The 23594-nt window shown below is 37.3% G+C and overlaps 2 protein-coding genes across 2 annotated transcripts in view; one reads left to right on the forward strand and one right to left on the reverse strand.

Moving 5' to 3' along the window:
- JKAMP (JNK1/MAPK8-associated membrane protein) overlaps positions 1–5695 on the forward strand; it is an 18215-nt gene extending 12520 nt beyond the window's left edge. The window contains exons 4-5 of the mRNA XM_012656024.1: positions 2633–2729; positions 5033–5695. Coding sequence (XP_012511478.1) covers positions 2633–2729; positions 5033–5251 — 316 coding nt within the window. The 3' untranslated portion in view covers positions 5252–5695. The remainder of the gene's footprint in view (positions 1–2632; positions 2730–5032) is intronic.
- Positions 5696–6515: 820 nt separating this feature from the next.
- CCDC175 (coiled-coil domain containing 175) overlaps positions 6516–23594 on the reverse strand; it is a 77087-nt gene continuing 60008 nt past the window's right edge. The window contains exons 15-19 of the mRNA XM_012656025.1: positions 21792–21944; positions 18253–18355; positions 15097–15140; positions 13990–14152; positions 6516–6601 (exon numbers count right to left, since the gene is read on the reverse strand). Of these exons, the coding sequence (XP_012511479.1) occupies positions 6516–6601; positions 13990–14152; positions 15097–15140; positions 18253–18355; positions 21792–21944 (549 nt within the window). The remainder of the gene's footprint in view (positions 6602–13989; positions 14153–15096; positions 15141–18252; positions 18356–21791; positions 21945–23594) is intronic.

Here is a 23594-nt window from a genome sequence, read left to right on the forward strand (position 1 = left end):
ACCATCCTTTATATGGAGCCTACCAGGGTGCAGAGGCTAAGTCTTCTGTCCTAAAGGAAGTGGGAAGGACTGGGTATCGTTATGCAAGTAATGTAACTTGGTAATGTAATTTGGTAATATAGTTTGGGAATGTAATTTCATTCAAGGTAAAGTTGGAGCTGAGGGTAAGGCCAAGGGAAATAGTAGAGACTAGTCAGGGGTCTGTTGTTCCCCATATTCTGGTTTACAGATAAACTGTTTCATTTGGCTTCCACAGTATTTGAAAATCTATAGTTCCCTCTAGCTCCTGCCATTCCCTGGTTCCCTGTTAGATTTGGGCCACTTCAGTTATACACGCCTGGCCAGCCTCTGTAGACATTTGAGGTTGCTATTCTTGCTCTAGGAAATAGGGGTCTACTCTTAAAAGGATTTAGGCAGAAGAGCGACATGAGTAGATTTGCGTTGTAGAAACATAGCTTGATGCTGTGTTAGATGGATTGGCGGGGGAAGAGAACCTGGGGATCAGTCAAGAGATGCTGCAGTAAACCAAGCCTGTCCGCCCACCGTATGGTAGGGAAGCACTGGGTATGAGGAGCTGTTTGAGAGGTAAAGTAAGCTAGGTAATATTAAATATAGGGGTTGAGGGAATGGGATGAGGATATGATAAGGTAGCTCTCTGACTTAGTTACTGGTGGATGGATAAAAAGTGAATATTTGAGGAAGCAAATAGGTTGGTGAGGAGAAGTGAATTTGGCTTTGGTATTCATGCAATATCCAAAAGATTACAGGTAGTTGTTTGTATTAGTCTGGAGGTTAGGAGAGCTGTCTAGGCTGGAAAGAGTTAAGAATTGACAGCTCTAAAATCCAGTGGTACTATTGTGTAGAACCTCTTGGTTACAAAATGGAGGAAAGGGAAAAGCAGGAGAAGGTTGGGAAAGTTAACCCAAGGAGACTGCCAGACAGATTGCTTTCTATTTCCTATGTTGTAGCTGCCTATATGGAAAAATGCCTTTTCCCGCACTGAATGTTTTTAGGTCATTTTGTTAACAAGCCTCCACTCAAAACACATTCATGGGGAGAATCACCTCATTTGCAGTAAGCATAAACTTATACGATCTGCTGAGATTAGTCACAGAGGTTATTGTACCAACTCATAATTTTATAATGTTGAAAAAAAAAGAAAATAGATAATTTTGGGTTTGTGGGGGATATAGGAAGTCTGAGCAAAGTAGAGCAGCAGGAAGGTTCTCGTAACTTAAGATACGGGAGGATTGAGGGTATAGAGAGAAAGACACTGGGAGTGATCAGGAAGATGTCAGGGACAAACTTTTACCTGCTTGGAAGTTTACTGAAGCCAGTTTTTAAGTGTGATCTGCATCTGAACCACCAGGGGAACTGAAATGCAGATCCCCAGACCTAGTTGCATGAAATCTCCAATTGTTTTACACACTAGAACTTCAGAACCACTGTAAATCCTGCCTCTAGCCTAGGACTTCCCTCTACTCCCACATACTTTCTCTTCTTCCTTTTTACTTTATGTAGCTTTTTATTACCAGGTCTTAAATTTATATCATTAGCAACATTGTTTAGTTACTTGTAAATTAAATGGGTTTGGTTTTTTTTAATGGTTTAATCACTGTCTATAAAATAAAAGGTTTTAAGTGTCAAACAAATCATTGACTTCTTTAATAAGTTGGAATCAGGCCTATATAGATAATTCAGACTTTCTGGCTACTGCATCCTGACTTAACATTTGAAATTGTTCCAAATGGATTCTATTGCAATGTAGAATGATGAGTAGTTTCATAAACTGAAGTTGTTTTAAAAGAATTGTATAAAAAATAATTCAAGGTATTTTTTCTCAGTTTGTCCATTTATTTTGGTGTGCTATAAATTTGAAACATTTTAAGAGAAAAGTGGTATTTTGTAAGAAGAAATTTTGCTTGAAGTGTTATTACTGTACTGTATTTGAAGTTGGAATTTCTAGAATTTTGGTATTAAGAATACTGAGTGATCTATTTATCCTTTGAGGTTTGTTGATAAGTGAACTTTTCTAAAGATTAATTAAAGTTGAATTACTCTTATAGATAACCTTTTTCAACCAAGGTTCTCCATCTGGACCACAAAACACAGAAAATTATTTGAGTAACTATTTTCTCAATTCTCCTAAGTTTGGTATATAACTCACACCATTCTAGATGCATAGGAGAGAAGTTAATTTTTTATGTTCAATGAATACCCTAAGGCAGGGATCTTCAAAGCCTGGCGAAGGATAGTTTTTATAGTTTTAAATGGTTAAAAAAAAAAATCAAGACATATTTCTTGACATGGGAAAATTGTGTGAAATTCATGTTTTACTGTCCATAAAGATTTTTTGGAACACGATCATGCCTATTCCTTTATGTATTGTGTATGGCTGCTTTCCCTCTACAGCTGCAGAGTTTGGGTAATTGAGACAGAGATTTTATGGCCCCCAAGGCTGAAACTATTTACTATCTGGCCCCTCCCAGAAAACGTTTGCTGACCCCTGCCATGGGGCCTTAGGACTTAAGTCTCTCACAGAACTGGTTGAAAAAGGCTTCAACTCTAGGGAGAATTATACTGTTTGAATTTTGTAATGGTTTATTCAGAAAATTTGTTTAATTTCCAACAGTACCAATGCTTGCCTTTCAGATTATGCCTTCCCGTATATTATATTAGTGTTATCTTTGGTTACTCTGGCTGTGTACATGTCGGCTTCTGAAATAGAGGTAGGAAGTCTTTTTTTTCCTTTGTTAAAGATTTTTTTGAGAAATTTGACAATTGACTAGAATGGTACATATGATACAAACAATATGGTACAACTGATTGTTTTAGTAATCCTTAGCTAATTGACGTCACTTGGTAGCTTTTAGCTGATTAGTTAAATTTATGAAAAGTTGCATGCTAGACTATATATTTCCTTGGGATATTAGCAAAATAGTTAAGTCGTCAGGCTCAACTATTCAGTGTGGTGGAGAAAAATCATTTCACATAATTTATCCACATAGCAAACATACACATATTGAAATGTTGAAACCTATTAACATTATTTAGAGAGAAACATAAAAATGCTTTACTATATATAGAACTAATTTTAAACTATTTTACAATGGCAACACTACCAGAGTCATCAATAATTATCTCTTGTATTCTATGTCCTTCTATTTTTTTTACCCCAATTTTATTTTCTTGATTATGGGTGTTTATATATACCCCATAGTATCTATAATATTTCGGTGATTTGGAGATAATATTAATAGCCATCTGATTCTGATACTGTTCCTTTTTTGAGGTATCCATTTTGTGCCTCTAACTTTTTAGTGTTTCAGTGGAAGGCCACTGTTATACAGGATTATTTTTTGTTTGCTTGTTTTATTTTATGTCTTTATTTTCAGAATACTTTTAGTCAAAAAAAAGTATATTTTGATTCATTTATAGGTCAATGGGTACATTAGAACATCATGTCATCACATTTATATTTTTAAATATTTTTAAGGAGCTATTAGTAAAAATTTGAATAATAAATGAAAAGTAATAGTATATTTGACTATATATCTAACTAGGGAAACATATATTCATTAAAATTTAATCAAAATAGGTATTTTTGCACATGATTTTGTTCACATGCAATCTTCTGAAATTTTATTTCTAAAATAATCATGTGGCTGTCTACTATTTATTTTAATGTATCACATTTAAATGCTTTTAAATACATTAATGTCTCTGATTTAAGAACTCTTTATTTTGAGGCTAAACTCTGAAGGGACAAAAGTATAAGGTGTCTCAGTACTCTTCCATCTTATGCTCGCTAAACTAGTGCCTATGAACTGTCTTGAACTGCCCGCTATAGTTGATAAGATACGTGCTTTCTCATAATTCTTAACATAAAAAAGCTCAACTCAAAGAAAATAAATTGTAAACTATTTTGGAGACTGTTGACACCACTTTTTCTGTTACAAGAGTGCAAGAGTGAAGGGGGAAAACACCTAGACTATAGGCAGAATAATAGTGGGAGAACTAGACAATGTTTTTATGGTGATTATTCAGTTCTGTCCATCTCTAGACTGTCCTCATTTTTCCTTTGTAATCTTTAATCAGCATTGCAATATGATTAATTAAAGAAGATAGGCAAATTAGTTTTGGTACTTTTATCAACTCTAGGGAAGGATTTGAGGGAGGAAACAGTTGGATATTTGAATAAAATGAGGTTTTTGAATTTTTGTTTGTTATCCATAGTTAGAAATGAGCTAAACACTGCCAAATTGGCTTGAAACTTATTTGTTTCTCTGCCCGTGTGAATCTCTCCTCTATAAAATGTTCACATACTTCAATTAGTACTCTACATATGAATCAGAAACAGGAAACAGGAGAAGACAGCCTAGTTCTGGGTGAGCTGATGAGCCATTTAATGATAAGAGAACGTTAGTAACTTATTGCACATTACATTTTTGTGTGTTTATTAACACATTTAGATTTTACTTTTATATTAATTTGGTCTTTCCAATTTTTGCGTATTATATAGCTGTATTAAAGATTAAAAGAAAATCAGAGTATGTGTCATTTCTGCTCTCTGCTAATTATTCAGGTACAGCTTCCAGGAATGCTAGAGGTTAAGGAAATTGGGTTTATGTATACCTCCTGTTTCATACCTATGAGCCCATAGCTACAGTGGGCAGGAAGAAAGCATGTAATATAATGAAGAGTTTCCCATCTAGTTTATATCTTTCAGAAGAAACTAGTGCTTCTAGGAGTGAACGGTGGTGTAGGCTAGGACTTAATACATGGGCTCTTGTCGTGCTGCTGCTGCTGCTGTGTGCTTACATGACGTAGGAAGCCTCAGTTTCCTCATCTGTAAAGTGTGGTAGCTACGCTGGGTGATTTCTTAAGTCCTTTCTAGTTCAGACATTCTATGATTTTGCAGTATGATTATGTGTGAAAACAAATAATACATTTTAAATTAAAATATATCGCATGATCTAGCTGATTTATCCTGATAATCTTTCTCTTTTCTTTTTTTTATAAAATTATGTAGAACTGCTATGATCTTCTGGTCAGAAAGAAAAGGCTTATTGTTCTCTTCAGCCACTGGTTACTTCATGCCTATGGAATAATCTCCATTTCCAGAGTGGATAAACTTGAGCAAGATTTGCCCCTTTTGGCTTTGGTACCTACACCAGCCCTTTTTTACTTGTTCACTGCAAAATTTACCGAACCTTCTCGGATACTCTCAGAAGGAGCCAATGGACACTGAATGAAAAAATTTTAAATGCCAAAAAACCTAAGAAGTGTTCTTAGTTAAAAAGTAAAGAAATTTGAAAAACTTATTAATACTATTCTGTCATACATGGGAACAAAATTGTCATTGTATCTTCTGTTTGAGTTTTGTTTTGTTTTTTTGACTTAAATAGACTTTATGGTTAGGCCTGTAGACTTGGAAAGTACAAAATACCATAATACCGTTACTTAGTATAACATTATCTGTTTCACTAGAAGCCTGTTAGGAAGCACTTGCCTTTCTCACAGCTCAGTTATTCTCTAGAGCAAAATCATGTTTCTGTGTACCTAGCAATGTGTTGTTCCCATTTTATTAAGAAAAACTTCAACAAATATAACCTGAAATCCTTAGCAGTGGCAGAATTGTGCATGCCTGTTATATTTCAATCTGTTTTCCACCTGTAATGAATTATAAAGACAAACATACTTGTGGGTCTTTTAGCAAACATGGAAATAAAGTGTATTGTTTTTTTGTTATCTATTTATTTTCACCAATACAGTATTTTGATATATTACAAAAATAAAGCATAATTTATTATAGCCGATTTTCTGTTTATAGATAGTTTGGTTGAAGACTTTGTTCAGATTATTGCTCCTGTAGAAAAACAATAATAAAAAGTTTAACTACAAAAAATTTCAATGTTTTGACCTTTAATTATTTTTTGGCACAATAATTATGGAAGTAATTCAAAATGTTAAGTAGTAAGATTAGTATCTATTTCCCAAGTGAATAAATACATGTACTTGTATATTTTCTACCTCTTATAATCTCATTTTTGAAGGATATACATACATGCCCTACTTTATTGATCCAGAGACACATTTTTTTTCCACATTGTGACATCTCTGAATTGGGATGCATCTTACAGTTGATAGCTTCTTAGATTTAATGAAATACAGAATATATATATAGTATATAGACAGTTTTCTTGCAGTTGGTTTGTGATAAATGTGCTGTGATGTTTACGCTCTCTGAGGGCTTCACAAGACTCATCCTCACAACCATGGAAGCAAACTAAATTTTTCAGTACTTAACCCAATAACCTGACCATGTTTATGCATTTATATTGTTTAGAAGGTTACCTACTGATTCTGCTACTTGAGGTTTGACAAACTAGTTAAATCTCAGACATTTAAGATTTCTATTAGAATAGCAAAGTATGAAAGTAAGTGCACTCACTTTTCCTGTAGTTTTGTTTATGCCTTTGAATTCACAGCAGTTGTATCCTTGAGTTATTTTGTTACTTATTCTTTGTTAATCTGGTTTTCCCAGTACACTTAACTGCTAGGAAAGGGACTGTTTTAGTACGAATGTGTTTCTTCTTTTCTGTAGAAATAAAATTAAAATGTAAAAATTCTATTGTATTTCATATAGGTTTGGGTGGTTATTAGTGTCCATTAAAATTATGAGTTGCCCAAAGAATCCTCAATTGGATAATTGTGTAATGGAGGTGGGGTGGGAGAGGAGGGAATGGGGAAGGTGTCATGTGTTGATTACCAGGATTATATCTTCTGGCCCCACTACATTTGCAACCACTTTAACAATTATCTCAGATATCCTATTCTAGAAAAAAAAAAAAAATTAATATATGAAAAAGGAGAAATTATGCAAGACATGATTACAAGTACTGAAAGGCAGAGAATTTCAGGAATACTTAATACTATCTGCATTTTTAATTTGCTTTCATAAGAACAAGACTAGAAAAATTCACAACCACTATGTTTGCTAATGTTACTAAGTAATTTGTTAAAACATGGTCATTAAAAATATACAAAAACAACATTTGTCTTAGCTTTGTTAAGTTTTGGCTGACGTCCTTGTAGCACATTACAATTTTAACTGCTACAGTATATGCCAATTATTTTGCCAGCCAGTCCTGAATATGTAATTTAAAAGTCAAAATACAGATTGAGTATCCCATATCCAAAAATGCATGGGACCAGAAGTGTTTCAGATTTCAGAGTTTTTCAGATTTTTAAATAGTTGCACTATATTTACCAGTCAATATCCCTAATCTGAAAATCTGAAATCTGAAATGCTCCAGGGAGCATTTTTTAGGGGCATCATATTGGTGCTCCAAAAATTTCAGTTTTTGGAGCTTCTTGGATTTCCGATTTTTTGGATCAGGTATACTCAACCTGTATTTTCTTGATTAATTCGTGACAACCGATAAATTTGACAACTACATTGTTATATATTTGTTTAAAATTATTGGTTTTCAAGATTTCATTGCACATTGGAACCACCCAGAGAGATTATTTTTAAAACATGCCTAGGTCTAACCCCCAGAGATTCACGTTGAATTATTCTGTGGTGCAGCCTGAGCACAGGATTTGTTTTTAAACCTCCAGGTGATTCTAATGTTTGGGAACCACTAATCTAAACTCTCTTCCTAGTTCATATCTTAATTTTTCCAAGAGGCCTTTTGACAACTGCTGGACAAATGATTTTACTATCTCTCACTGAAATTTTGCACTTTAATTATAAGTAGGTTCTGTGAATTAAATGATCAAAATGTAGATAATTGTATCAAGTCCTTTTTCATCACAATAACAAAAAGATAACTTTGACAGTTTTATGAATTGATTTTTTTTTAATGTTTCTTTTAAAGTATCTCCTGGCCTAAAAAAGTCTTCTGTAAAGCACGTATCAAGTTAAGACATTTGGTTAATACACAAATTACTTATCTGTAACCTAAGTTACAGTATATGATATAATACTCAAAGACTTTGGAATTTTAAAACAAAATTCTTTTTAATACTTTAAGAACAACTGCCCTAAGTTACACTTTGGTTTAGGTATACACTAGAATTAACTTATTTACCTTTTGTTTACAAGAAAAATTAAGGCAAAAAGTCACAATCTTAGCTTTCAGGATGAGGCTGGCATTTACCATTCGGACAAGCCTCTCCTACACCCTTGCCTGTTGGTTCCCCAAGCGGATCTCCACGCAGCCTTGCTATGTGCAGTTCTCGGCCTGCTCACGCCTGTGCTGCTCCTTGCGGAAGACATCCCTGTGTACTCCGACATCCACTAAGACTTAGAGCTTTACCTTCCCGTAGCCCCTTGCTAGAAGGAATCCACTGTATTCTAATCTCTTCATTTGTCTGTTTCTCACAGGGTATGGGCTTTAAGGCCAGGGACCGGGTTTTGTTAAACTTTGTCACAGCGACATCTGCTCCAGAGCAAGGCTTAAAGACGCCCAATATATTAACGAAGCTAGTGCAGTGATCCTGAAGGAGACCACAGGACCGGCAGGGCTGCAGTGATGTATTGTGGCCAGAAGAGGACAGGAGAGGGCTGCCGAGCCGGAAGAGATGCAGGGCTCCTCCAGAAGTCGTGTGGCAGAAGCAATTCAACAGGGAACATTCAAAAGCTAGGAGATAGATTACAGGTGACTCAGAGATGGCCAAGGAATTCAAGAGGCCAAACTTTACTATTACCTCCCCAGGAGGGTGGTACATTTCAGGGATCTGAAGAGTGCCTAATATGGGTCTGCTATTTTATAACTGCTGTTACCAGTGATATTTTACAACTGGGGAAACTGAGGAATGGAGGTTAAATAACATATAAGAAGCAGAGCTGGGATTTGAGCCCAGATCTACCTCGCTCCAAAGCCCACATGGTGTCAGTGCTCCAGGAGCAGAAATAAGTAGAGCTATGGGCAGCCAGAAATCTTCCTTCAGGTCTCAGCTCAGTTCAGAGATCTCTCCCTTGACTCCTTAACCAGGTTAAGTCTCCCTTTTAGGTTCTCTCATACTTCTATGCCCCACCTTCAGTACACTTGGGACTTTATATAGATGTGTATGGTATCAGATCCTCCTACTATACCAAGAATGAACAAGTTATAGCCTAAGGGGCAATTCTTCTACAATGGCTGAGTTGAATAGTTGCTACAGAGACCTTATGGCTGGCAAAGCCAAAAGTATTTATTATTTGGCCTTTTACAGGAAAAGTCTGCCAACCCCTGTACTAGACTGAGTTCCACTTGGGCAGGGACTACATCTGTTTCATCCACCATTGCAACCCAAGTGTCTAACATGGTGGTTGGCACAGAACAGGCACTCAGTAAATACTTGTTGAATACAGTTTAGTGTTAACAATGAAAATGGGATGGAGCCCAAAAAACTGGAGAAATTTCAGGTATCAGTATGCCCAATTATCAACATTTCAGTGGTTGCAAATAGTACTGATTTTTAAACTGAAATGCTTCTAGTCAATAATCTATTGACTGAAAATGATTTTTGGTAAGAATATAAATTTCTTCCTAAATTAAATGACATTCTTTTAATTTTCAATGAAAATCTTATTTTTCCCACATTGTTCATTGTGTAACAGTCCATTCTTCATTATGTGGCCTAGAACAAAGAAGTCAGCCTTTATTTGCTTTTGTGTCTCAGACTACGTGATCCTGGCTTTGCCATGTTGCCAGCAAGGCTCAGCCACTCTATGAGTGACCAAAGGACATAATGTCAGTGTCCACACTATAGTTCAGGGGTTGGCAAACTTTTTCTGTAAAGGGCCAGATAAATATTTCAGGCTTGGCAAGTCATGCAGTCTCTGTCACAGATACTCTCACTGTGGCACAAAAGCAGTTATATGCAATGTGTAAATAAATGAGCACAGCTATGTTTCAGCAAAACTTTATGGACATGGAAATTGAATTTCATATAATTTTATGGTATCATGAAATATTATTCTTTTGATTTTTATCCAACAACTTAAAAACATGAAAACCATCTTTAGCTCTGGGACCTACAAAAACAGGAGGGAGGCTGGTTTGGTACCAGGCCATAGTATGCTGACCCCCACCATAGACAATAGACTGGGCTGGGAATCTTTACAACATTCTTAACAACTGGGGAAATGGGAAGCAACTGAGAATATGGGGAGGAGTTCAAAACTAAAGTGCTCCAAGCTTCAATTTTGCTACAGTTCTCATTGGTCTGCAAACTTTCCTTAAAGTGTGATTTGGTTATGCTAATGACAGCTTGAACAGAAATTCTGATCATGGGAGATCTAGGGCAGTGGTCTCCAAACTCCTTTGACTCTCCACCTATATCACGTACCCCAATTCATACATTATAGATAGATAGGTATATAATATCAAATGTAGACAAAAATAGGAATTTAAAAGGTGACAAAAATTGAATATAAACAGATTTTTTTAATATGTGTTTCCCTTGTGTGGATTGACCATCATACCCCACTTTGGAGATCATCGGTTGCTCAAGAATCTAGAATCTCTGATTGAGAGTCTATCTCATAGCCAATTCTTGCTGTAGCAGCCTTCAACTACAGTTGGAGAAGTAGGAGAGTTCTCTGAAGGGGTCAGAGCTACTGCCCTGTGGGCTCTCTGAGAGAATTGAACTCTAGAGCTGGATTCTAGATCCAGCCACTCTGTTACTTAAAAGGGGAAGAGGACAACTTGCTGGACTGTCCAGATGGGAAAGTCTAGAAAGTAAACATTCGTTCATTCTCTCACTTTACTGGTATTTATTGAGTACCTATTATTGAGCATTCAATATGCTATTATGTGTGAGGCACCGTGCTATACACTGGAAATACATGGTGCACAATCCAAATGTTCCCTTCTTTCATGGAGCTTACAGACAGAACCGAGTAAATAGAAGTGAAGTAACTATTAGTTGTAACAAATACTCATAAAGAAAGAAATACTGTCCTATGATATAAAATAATGGAGGAGGGCATAATTTACATTGGAGATTCTTATAAGGCGTCTCTGAAGAGGTGACATTTTCAGTCTCGATCTGAAGAACCATGTGAAGCCAACACTGTGACCAGCAGAGGGAAGAGTGTTCTAGGCAGAGGCTCATAGCAGTGGGAGCATATAATGCAGGAGGCTTAGCTTAAAGCATAATTATTGCTGATGGTAAATATTTTCAGTTGAAGACTGAATTAGTAACTTTAGTTTCTGGATAAAATGAGTAGACTAGATAATCTGAAAATCCTCCTTGTAGTATAAATCACCTAGAAGTGTGGGAGGAGAGATAACAAATTTCCTTTTCAATGCAGGGCTGAACTTGTAAGCAAGCAAGGAAACCACGAGGCCCAAAGAGGGAGTGAAAGCCGGAGGAGTGAGAGTGAGCTCCCTCTTGGTCTGCCACTGGGGACAGGGGAGCAGGGAGGGCGTGTGTGTCCACAACCAGGAGGAGGGGTCAAGAGGGAAAGCCTTGAGCTTGGATATGGAATTGGAGAGCAATATATTAACATAAGGGGCTTTGCTTGCATTTGTCATGTTCTATTTCTTGGGAGAAAATATCCTAAGGAAATATAGCCAAGTGGTAAGATTTGACAGTGTTTGATGGTAGATATACAGATGTAGAGGGGTGTGTGTGTGTGTGTGAGACTGTTTAAACTTTTCATATTTGCAACAGTTTGAATAAAAATGCAGCTATCTATCTGGAACAAGTATAGTTTAATTAAGAGACATATATTATATTTACTTATACTGATTGCCTGTCAAATGAACTTAAATTTTAATTAAACGACCATAACATTTGGATAGAAAAAAAGTGAATGGCATATTCACTGGATTGTCCTAGTATTTAATTTTACTTGGGTTTGTTTACATTCAAAGAAACCATTACTTTATTCTGAACAACATTTTAAATTGAAAATAGAAGGAAAAATTGAAATCCTCTGCTGAGAGACTGAATATACAAACTGACAATGGCCAGACCATATATTACACTAGAACTCTGACCCACAACCCTGCTTTGATGGGCCCAGAACAGTCAGGACTTCATCAATGACTGCCAGCTTCCCTATTTTTGCCCCTGCTTCTAACACAGGACTGACCACAGAAAGCCAAATATGCTAAGTAATGGATCACATAGGATATGCTCAGGGCTCACTTCAAGCTTTCCTTTTTTTGTGTTATAAAGTTTTGCCACTTCCTTGCTTGCCTTTGAGTGTCTGCAAAAAGCAAATGATGGTAGCTGCTATAGCCCGAATGTTTGTGTCCCTCCAAAATTCATGTTGAAACCTAACCCCCAATGTGATGTTATGAAAAGGTGTAGACTTTGGGAGGTGATTTGGTCATGGGATTAGTGCCTTTATCGAAGAGACCCGAGAGAGCCACCCAGCCCCTTCCCTCAGGTGAAGACGCAGTTAGAAAGCACCATTATATGAACAAGAAAGTGGGCCCTCAGCAGACACTGAATCTGCTGCTGCCTTGATCTTGGACTCGCCAGTCTCCAGAACTGTTAGAAATAAACTGTTATTTATAAGCTACCTAGTTTATAGAGCATTGTTATAGCAGCCCAAACAGACTAAGACAGTGGCTGGCTCCATTGGTATAGCAAGCTGTGCATACATAGCCTCTGCTTATTCTCATTTGGGTGGTCTTCCTTTATTTCCACACTGCTGGTCTCCACTTACCATGGATTATCAGTAAGATACTACTCAAAGTATGTGAAAAAGGGAATATGATATTAGTTATTCAGTGAAAGTTGCTTTTCAATATAGTCTATTTAAAATTGTTCCAACACAAAGATTGCATCAAGTTTCAGATAAAAATGGAGGATTCACTCATGTGAAAACAGTGCACTTAACACTCAGAGATGGTTTAGCTCTTAGAATTCTGCTTCATCTACAGTCAAAGGGGATGGCTGGGCCCAGCAAAGGAAATGCAAAGAGAAGCCAGGCCTACTGGGGAGCCCTTGTGCACTAGTATATCCTAAGTATCACCAGGTTCATGCAGGACTACGGAAACAGATACTCAGCTAATAAGAAAGTTTATCCACAAAATTCTTCATTAGCTGCTGAAACATTATTTCTTCTACCAAGCAATGCTCCAGAACACAGGTTTCACCAAATATCAGAATGTCTTTAATCCTCTTTCCCCCTTTTACCTTTATCCCATTCTACTTTCTACAACCTACCTTTAAAATTGCTTATCTAGTGATTATGCTCTTTAAAATTAAACCTTAATAACCTCTAATAGATCTGTCCACTTGCCAGCTGATGTTAGTTTTGTTTCCTTACTCCATCACTCCTCTACACTCTGTCTCCTTCCTTCTCCCCAGCTTGCCGACACCCACCATCCCATGTTCCCAAAGGGTTCCACCACTGGGCCCTCTGGGCTGCACTTGTGCAAGGGCTCACCTCCACTCCTCACCACAGCCCTAATCTGGAAAGGGTTTTGTGACCGTGTCTAATGGTGATGTGATTGTAGGGATCGAGGAGGAAGTAGCTATGCTTCTGGAGAAATGGAGCTGCTTGCTCATGAAGCCAGCATGTTAGACAAGATATGTAAACATCTCAGAAGCCTCAGAAGGCATGCCTAGATTTTCAGAGAAGGCAACAGTGGCTGTTTTTAACTCTAACCTCAGCTCAGGAAGAAAAGGTAAAATTATGTTCAATTTCTTGTGTTTAGGAAGACAAGAAAGAGTGTAAAAGAGTTTTAAAAAGACCTCTCTGGAAAATGTTTAAAATAAGAATTTTTTAAAAATCATAAAAAAATTCAGATTCAGTTATCTAGAAAACTCTCTCAGGTGAAAGGAAGAATTGGCTAACACTACTGCACTACCATAATCCACAAGTGAGTATCAATGTTCAGGTGAATATTTGTTACAGTATTGGGGATAACTAAGTTATTTAGTTGGCACTTTTTTTCCTCCTTTGAAGGCAACAACCAAAAGAAAAAAACCCGAAACCCCAGGTAACAAAAGCTCTGAGCTGTTGCTTACGAAGAAGGTCCGTTGGTGATTCCTGTTTCATGAGAGTATACAACTCTTCAAGATTCCCTTTTAGCCAAGTACTGATGCTCTCGATTTTTTCATCCCTTTCGCACAGCTTCTTTATGAGATGTTTTATGTCTTTCAAGATCTCTTCACCATTGCCTACCAAGTCCTGAAAGAAATGGCATTTGCAGGTATATAAATATCAATTGCAACAAAATAAATAAAGACACATTCTGTCTGAGTGGATCATGTCCAAAATAAAAAGTATTATATATACAAAATTGGTATTAGTCATACAAAATAAGTGTTGTATACACAGCCAGTTCACAAAGTTGTATAAAAGATCTCAGAAAAATGAATTATCAAATGAGAAGATTTAATGGACTGCTCACTGAACTTAAATTTTTAACTGGATATGGTAGTGGTGGTGGTAGTATAAAAAGCCAGTTCACTCTCAGAGCAGCACAGAACTGCAGAGGAGATTCAGCTTAAGGGAAAGAATTTTGAATCAGGCAGGATCTGAAGTTTCAAATTCCCCTAAGTTCATTAACTGTTTGGTCTTGGGCAAGTCCCTTAAATTCTCTGAGCCTCAGTAGCTTCATTTGGAAAAGACATTATTAACACTTTCCTTATTGAGTGTTTTTTAAGGGTTACATAAGGATTACATAAACTTTAAATATTACTACACAGAAAGTGGCAGAGCCAGGATTTAGGGTTTAAGCCCCAGCCTGCCTGACTCTGAAGTGGGGAGGGCGTGGAGAAGTTGCATGGCTGGTAAAACATGAAGGCAAACGGAGTTCACAGCTGACAACTTTGTCCTAAAACAAAATATGTTCAGTTTGGGCTTGCAAAAAAAAGGAGTTTTTCCTCATTCTGGGTGGTAGAGTAGGAAGATAGTTTCCCAAAGGATTAAGATTTCATAATGACCTTTGGCACAAAGGACACATTTTAGGATGTGGTGGTCACACAAGCTCTGTCACTTCCCTGCAGTTCTGAACTCCTAACCTTATGTGTGCATGCACACACACACACACAAATACACACACACACTTATTAGGTAGGTGAACATTTTTGGAAATATGATACTTACAGAGGTAACACACAAAAACTTACCTTCATTGTGGCCTTAAATTCAGCCCACAAGTCTTTATAGTGTGCTAAAAGAGATTGAAAAGACAGAACAGTTACTGAAATAATTTCAACATTTTTATAAAAGTAATGTTTTTGTTTTTTCAAAAATTATTTTTATCTAAAAGTTTCTACTTCCAAAATGACAGAATAATTGGATCGGACTTGCCCTCCCAATGCAAACAGGCGGAAAAGAGAGTAAAACAGATGAAACAAATGTTTTCAGAGGCTGGAGAATGGACAGCACAGGACTGTGACACCTGGGACAAGGGAAACAAAGGAGGTGAGCCCTCTGATCCCCTGGTTTTCTGCTGGGGGGCACCTTCCAGACCACAGCACAAGCAGAGCAGATTAGTCTTACCCACAGACACAAAAATATGCACAAAGATTAGCAAATTGAATCCAGAAATAGACAAAAGCAATAAAAACTTTTGAACAAGTGGGCTTTATGCTAGGAATGGGAGATTATTTTAATATTAAAAAATTAATCAGTGTAACTTACCACACTGACGATATAAAGGAGAAACACCATCTGAGGCTTCCAGTAGATGTCTGAGCTGCTAAGGCCAGTCACACAGGCACTGTATGCCTACATGACTGGCACTTCCTGCCCCAGTAGATACCCTGGACGTCCAAACCTGGGTGGGCCTCCCTGGGTTGTCAATTCTCTGCATACATGGTAATAGGTTGTTGCTGGGGAAATTTAGTACATCCCTATGACTCCACTGGGAGAGGACACCTGGAAGCTTGCACCTGATTTCCTCCATACTTTGTCCTATGTGCCTTTTCCTTTTGATGATTTTACTCTGTATCTTTCACTGTAATAACAATAACCATGAGTATAACAACTTCTGAGTCCTACGAATCCTTCTAGCTAATCATTAAGCCTAAGGGTAGTCCTGTGGACACCTGATACTACACTAAAAGCTGCAAAATCTTATTGAGTGAAATTAAAGAAGACCTAAATAAAGGGAGATATATACTGTGTTCTTGAATTGGAAAACTTATAAAAAGTCAATTCTCCCAAAATTGATTTACGGATGCAACACAAACCCAACTGAGATTCCTGCAAGATTTTTGTGTGTGTGTGTGTAGATTAATAAACTGATTCTAAAATATATATGGAAATCAAAGAACTTAGAATAACAAAAATAATTTTAAAAGAAAAGCACAAAGGTGAAAAACTTATATTACCTGATTTCCAGACTGCACATAAAGCTATAGTAATCAAGACAGTGTGGTATTGGTATAAAGTTAGACATTTAAATAAAAGAACAGACTCATAAAATGGATTTTTGAAAAAGTTGCCAGGATAATACAATGGCAAAAGCATAGTCTTTTCAAAAACAAACAGCCACCCCCCCACAATATGGTGCTAGAACAAGATGCATAAGTGAAAACAACGAAATTCAACCCTTACCTCACACCATATGGAAAAGTTCCCTTGAAATGAATCAGAGATCTAGACATAAAAGCTAAAACTAAAAAAGTCATAGAAGGAAATCTTCAAGGTCTTAGGTAGGCAAAAATATCTTTGGCAGGACACAAAAGTACTAACATTAAAAGACAAAATAGATAAAGTGGACTTCATTCAAATGAAAAATTCTTACTCTTTTTGAGACACCATTAAGAAAATGAAACATCAAGCAAAGACTGAAGAAGGGCTCATTCCCAGACTATATAAAGATTTTAACTTAATAATTAGAACACAAACAGAACAAAGAAATGAGCAAAAGTTTTGGACAGACATGTGGCAGATGGTATTTTCCAAAGATGGCTGCACAATGTATTCCATTCCACATGCCTCCCAACATAATGCTGACATTCCCTCTGTTGAGCGGTGGTGTCTATGCCCCTCCCCTTGTACCTGGGTGACTGCCTCAACCATTAGCGTATTGTGGTAGTAATACTCTGACTTCCTAGGCTAGGTCATAAAATGCCATGAACTTTCTCTTCATTCTCTTGGGATGCTTACTTTTGGAACCCAGCAGGCCAGGCAGCTACACAGGGAGGCCATGAGGAGGTGTCCCAGCCAGTGGTCTCCCCTGAGATCCAGCTGAGAACCAGAATCAACTTCAGACACGAGTGAGTGAGTCTCCAGATGATTTCAGTTCCCAGCTGCTGAATTATCCTTGAAGTTGCCCCAGCTGATGCCGTGTGGAGCAGACATTAAGTTGTCTCCACCAAGCTCTAATCAAATTGCCAGTTTATGAGCGAAGTATTAATAAATGATTTGTCTTAAGCCCCTACATTTGTGATATTTGATTAACTGGTTCAAGACACTTCACAAAAGATGATATACAAATGGAAAAAAGATGTGAAAAAATACTCAACAACATCAGTTATCAGGGAAATGCAAATTAAAATCACAATGAAATACTGTTACATACCTGTTAAAATGGCAAAATGTTAACAATTTGAAGGGTTTTGACAATTTTAAGTATTGGTGAGGATGTGGAGCAATGGGAACTCTTCTCCATTGCTAGTGGAATAAGAAATTTGTACAAGCACTTCAGCAAATTTGTTTGGCAGTTTTTCATAAAGTTAATTTTACAACAACCATATAATCCAACAATTCCACTATAAGTATTTACCAAAGAGAAATGAAAACATATCCACAAAAACACTTGTTAACAAATGTTCACAACAGCTTCATTCATAATAACCCAGATCTAGAAACATTCCAAACGTCCTTCAGCTGGTGAATGGATAAACGAAATATGGAATATCCATTCAATGGAATGCTACCATACAGCTATAAAAAGGAGCGAACTAATGATACGTGCGGCAACAGGGAAGGATGAGTCTTAAAAAACCATTTTGCTGAGTGAAAGAAGCCAGGTACAAAAGTGTGCATACGCTATCACTTCATTTATATCTCATTATTAGTGACAGAAAATAGACCAATAGTTTTCAGGAACTGGAGGTGGGGTGTGAGATCAACTGCAAAGGGATTCAAAGGGAATTCTGCAGTGATGAAAATGCTCTATATCTTGTTTGTGATAGGAGTGATTGCAGTGGTACATTTGTTAAAATTCATGGAACTTAAAATGGGTGCATTTTATTGCATGAAGTCAATAAAATGGATTTAAACAAAATAAAAACTTCACATATAAAGAGCACCCATGACACATTACTTACTGTGCTCAGCTATCAGTTGCCACGACAGGTCACCTGAAGAGCGCACAAGGTCTTGTTTTCCTTTTGTGTATTTCTCTGTGGTGTTCTTCATGTATAAAATATACTGAAAATGAAAAGCACATGATTGCTTTTAGTAGTTCAGCCACCGTAGATTAACTATTCATGTAGCCATTCAGCAAACATGTATAACTTCCTCCTCTGTGCCACCCACTGTTGTAGGTACAGGGATAACAGTGTGAATAAAATGTCCTTGTTAAGCTTCTATTCTGGAGAAGGAGATGAAGGATCCTGCTTCCTATTAAGCATTCCAGCATTCCAATAAATATGGCATTTCTGTGGCATTCTACAAAAAGAAATGAGAAGGTGTTCTGCCTAAATGTATCAATGGTGCCCCCTGAGATCCAGCTGAAAGCCAGAATCAACTTCAGACACGTGAATGAGTGAGTCTCCAGATGATTTCAGTTGCAGCTGCCGAATTATCTTCGAAGTTGCCCCAGCTGATGCCGTATGGAGCATGCCATGTGTAAACAATTGTTTACACAACAAAAATATTCCTTACGCAAAATGTGTGTGCAGTGTATGTTATAAAGCAGTGATCCTGTCAGATTGGAGCTTGGCGTTAAGACCTTAGAGAGATAATTTATTGAGTCAGGAGACTCCATGGAACTGCTCACTCAAGTCAGATGTTTCATTGGATTGGGTGACCGTGGTGGTAGCAGTGATAGGTGGCTTTGGGCATTAAAAAGTCATGGCTTTCTGTCCTGACCACCCAGTGTTCAGAAACTCTAAAGTCTTTGGGAACTCTGAAAGTACGGGCTTCAGGGGGCTTCCAGGGGACAGAAACTTTGTGCTGGTCCAGTTTGAAGAAACAAACAGTCTACTCATGTATTTTGATCTTGTGTTATAGTCTTTTCATGGCTTGTTGGCTGGTTTCGTAGTAAACTAAAGTGAAATTCACTTTAAGCCAAGTCCAAGGTATCATTCTTACCCCCGTTTGAATGTGGGTCATCGTAGACTTGCCTAGTTCAGCTGGACTCTCGTGTTTCTCCCAAACTCTCTAACTGTTCTCTTTTAGACTCCTTCTCTTCCACAGCTCACTTCTTCAAAATTCTTTTTCTCCAGGGCTCTGTTCACAGCTCACTGATCTTCTCACTGGAAACACTGTCCCTGAGGAGACCTGTCCATCTCCCAGATGTAAATCCTGCCTCTATACTAATGATATCCTCAGAGACTTCTCCCCGAGTGCCTACTTTGGTGTTGTGAGGTGCCCTTGCTCTGGGCCACTGTATATGCCCTGTCCGAATTGTTGCATACTGAATTATAATGATCCAATTCATACGTGCAACTCTTCACCTACTATGACCTTCCTAAGGGCTGGGACAGTATTTTACTTATCTCTGTAATTCACTATGTTTTGCCCAGTACCTGGGATTCAGTGGGTGTTTAAAAGGAAGGGATACAATCAGCAAAACAGAAAGTGGCGAGTGGTAAGATAACAGCACAGGGTCATCTGGGGACTAGTAGATAAATCCTGAATCCAAAAACAGGACTTTAAGAATCAGTCTTGCACATAGGCATCCATTTTCTCACCCACTTCCAAAATACTAATAAAAATTCTAATTCTTTTTAATAAATAATTGGTATCATCATGATAGGAAGGTAGTCTAGTGGAATTTTTCATGGGGGGGGATGAAATTTCTTACAAGTTTGTTTCAAGGTCTAGAAGAACAGAGACAGTTGCATGTGGGAGGGTTACTGACGACAGTATGTACCTAGGCTCTCTGGAGCACAATTACCGTTTGAAAGTATATTAGTACCTATTATGCCATTTTAATTTACCAAAAAACCACATGAGAGTGGCGAGAAAACTATTGCCTTTTAACAGATGAAAAGAATTACCCAGAGAGGTGAAGGGATTTTCTTCACGGCATTGGACGAGCCAGGGGCAGGGCCACTTCCCCTTACTCACGGTCATTGCCAGAGGACTGACTTTTTATTTTTCTACCTATTGAAAATTCTAAAAAATGTGGAACCCCAATTTCCTCTTCCATAAAAGGGACATAATATATTATCTACTTTATAAGGTTATTGTGAACATCAAATGAGACTGAATCCCTCTAACAATCGAGGCATTGTGCAAAACACTTGGGGTATGCTGATAACAGATCCTTACTACGAGGTAATTTTTGTTTACTGAAAAAATAATTTTTTAAAAAAATTGCGTTTTTTTGACACTTTCAGTTTACAAAGAAGTCACATTCACCCTGTGAGTTAGAAGTTATTCTCCCTTTAAGAGCACAAAATGAATCAAGCGATCTGCCCAAAGTCACACAGTGTGAGTGACAGACTCTGGTCCAGGTCTTTCAAACTAGAGAATATTATTAATATATAAACTTCTGTTAGTATTGTTTTGTCAAAATAAATAAAATACAGAAATCTATGCACTTAAAAATATATTCTTTGAATGCAACAGTTCTGGGCATTAAAAATCAGTGGCATATAAATATCTAATTATTAAACATAACATTTTAAAACATTAGAATGAGTGAATTTTAAGCATAAATAAGAAAAACAACCTTTTGAGATTAAGTTGAGACTTTAATTTTAGGGGATTAATGAACAAATTATTTTGCTATAAAAAGGGCTACAATCAGATGAAATAGACAACCTAATTTTTAAAAATGAGCAAAAGACTGAACAGCCCCTTCTCAAAGGAGGGTAGTCAAGTGGCCAACAACATTTGACGAGGTGCTCCAACAGGCATTAGGAAAATGCAAACCAGCGGGGCACCACTACAAACCCACCACACTGGTTAAATTGGAAAGGACAGTTTTGGTGAGAATGTGGAGTCACTGGTGCTCTCATGCATTGCTGGCGGGAGCGGCAATTGGTGCCACTCCTCCGGGAGACTGGCAGTGTACTAACATGGAAGATGTCATCCCTATGGCTCCGCAATCCCACTTGAGATGTATACCCAACAGAAATATGTATGTGTGTTCATCAACAAATGTGTACTAGAATGTTCATAGCAACACTATTTGTAATAGCTAACTCTTCCAACATCCAATAGTAGAGTATATAAATAAATTGTAGTATAGCCATGCAATGGAATATATATAGAACTAACAAAAATGAACTAACTACATTCAACAATAAGGATGAACCTCACAAACATAATGTTGAGCAAAAGAGTGTATACTATATCATTCTACACATATAATATTCAAAACCATACAAAACTAGTCTATGGTGTTAGAAGTCAGTACGGTGTTATCCTGGTGGGGGTGGTTAGTGACTGGAAGGGACAGAGAGGGTAGCTGGATACTGTTAATGCTTTGTTCCTTGCTCTGGGGTGCTGGTTACACAGATGTGTTCATTGAGCTGTACACTTAAGATTTGGGCATTTTTCTGTATATTCTTTATGCTTCATTAAAATATTTTGAGAACTATTAATATTCCCTTCTTTTCTCTCATTACTATTACAGGTCTAGTCAAATCAATCAAAACCATTGTGCAAAGTGAGGTGTTCTTGAACTTACTTTTTTTAATTTTTTATTTTCTAGACGCAAAAGGTCTACTTTTTGGTCATGTACATAGATTTCATTTTCTAGGTTCTTTAGAATTTCAAAGTGATCTTCGCTTTTTTTGGTTTCTTGGTCTCGTGATTGTTTTAATTCTTGCTTCACTTTCTCCTGCTCAAACATAAAACCCAAACATAAACATAAAACAATAAACATAAAACATAAAACAATTATCTTACAGAGTTAAAAGAGCAGGGCTCCAGAGCATTAGACTGCCCAGATCACATTCAGAGCAGGATTCAAAATTAACTCCTAAAGCACCCAGCTGAGACTGTGGACATCTTTCCTTAGAAAAACCTATCAACTCCAAAGCTAATTTATGAAAATTTATTCACGGACTCTGGGAAGGGGGTTCATGGACCCTAAGTTAAGAACCCAGACACTGAGACACCTTCACAAAATAGAATATACAGTCGACCCTCTGCATCTATGGGTTCCACATCCATAGGTTTGACAAACCACAGATGGAAAATATTCAGAGAAAAACAATAAAAAATAACAATACAACAAAAATAATACAAATAAAAGCCAATATAGTATAACAACTATTTACACTGCATTTACAGTATATTGGATATCATAAGTAATCTAGAGATGATTTAAAGCAATGGTCCCCAACCTTTTTGGCACCAGGGACTGGTTTCATGGAAGACAATTTTTCCATGGGCTGGGGGATGGGGGAATGGTTTCGGGATGATTCAAGCACGTGACATTTATTGTGTAGGCAAACCTCTTTGTCAATGATAATCTGTATTTGTAGCCACTCCCCAGTGCTAGCATCACTACCTCAGGTCCACCTCAGATCATCAGGCATTAGGTTCTCACAAGGAGCTTGCAACCTAGATCCCTTGCATGTGCAGTTTACAGTAGGGTTCGCACTCCTATGAGAATCTAATGACACTACTGATCTGAGAGGAGGAGGAGCTTATGCAGTGATGCGAGCAATGGGGAGTGACTGTAAATACAGGTGAAGCTTCACTTGCTTGGCCGCGGCTCACCTCCTGCTGTGCAGCCCGGGTTCCTAACAGGCCGTGGACCAGTACTGGTCCGTGGTCTGGGGGTTGGAGAACGCAGATTTAAAGAATACAGCAGGATGTGTGTAGGTTATATGCGAATACTATACCATGTTATATAAAGGATTTGAACATCTGTGTATTTTGGTATCCTTGACAATCCTAGAACCAATCTCCCACAGATACTGAGGGACAACTGTAATTCGACATATGAACAACTGTCTGGCAGAAATGGAAAAGGGGGGAATTTGTTGAGGCTTTTAGAGGGCTTAATATTTCTTGAAGGAAGAAGAATATTACATTATTGATTTTTCAGAATTCTCTATTTTCTTTACTGAATTCTCTATTCAGTTCTCAGTTATACTATTATGCAATAACTTGTATAATATTTATTCATTGTATAATTACCAGTGTCTCATTAAGAAAACAGAACTGTGTATATACTATACTTGTAATTTTCTCCTTCATATTTATCCACGCCCATGACATATTAGAAGTTACTTTTTGCTATCATTGCATCTCAAATAGTATGTTTCCATTTTTAGTCAACTCCACATACATATCATTATTAGTTATGAATTCTTTACTTGCTCCTAGTTTGTCCACTCCCCCCACACCTCTGCCTACTCATCCTTAAAAAGCATAATCAAGTCTTTACCCTATAAATAAGAAAACTGAGGTCCCCCCAATGATTTTTCCACCATTACACATTAGTTCCAGTCTCTTTCTCTCTCTTCTTTCTCTCTCT

The sequence above is a fragment of the Propithecus coquereli genome, unplaced genomic scaffold (assembly GCF_000956105.1).
Source record: "Propithecus coquereli isolate 6110/MARCELLA unplaced genomic scaffold, Pcoq_1.0 Scaffold5, whole genome shotgun sequence".
In the NCBI taxonomy this organism is placed as follows: Eukaryota; Metazoa; Chordata; class Mammalia; order Primates; family Indriidae; genus Propithecus; species Propithecus coquereli.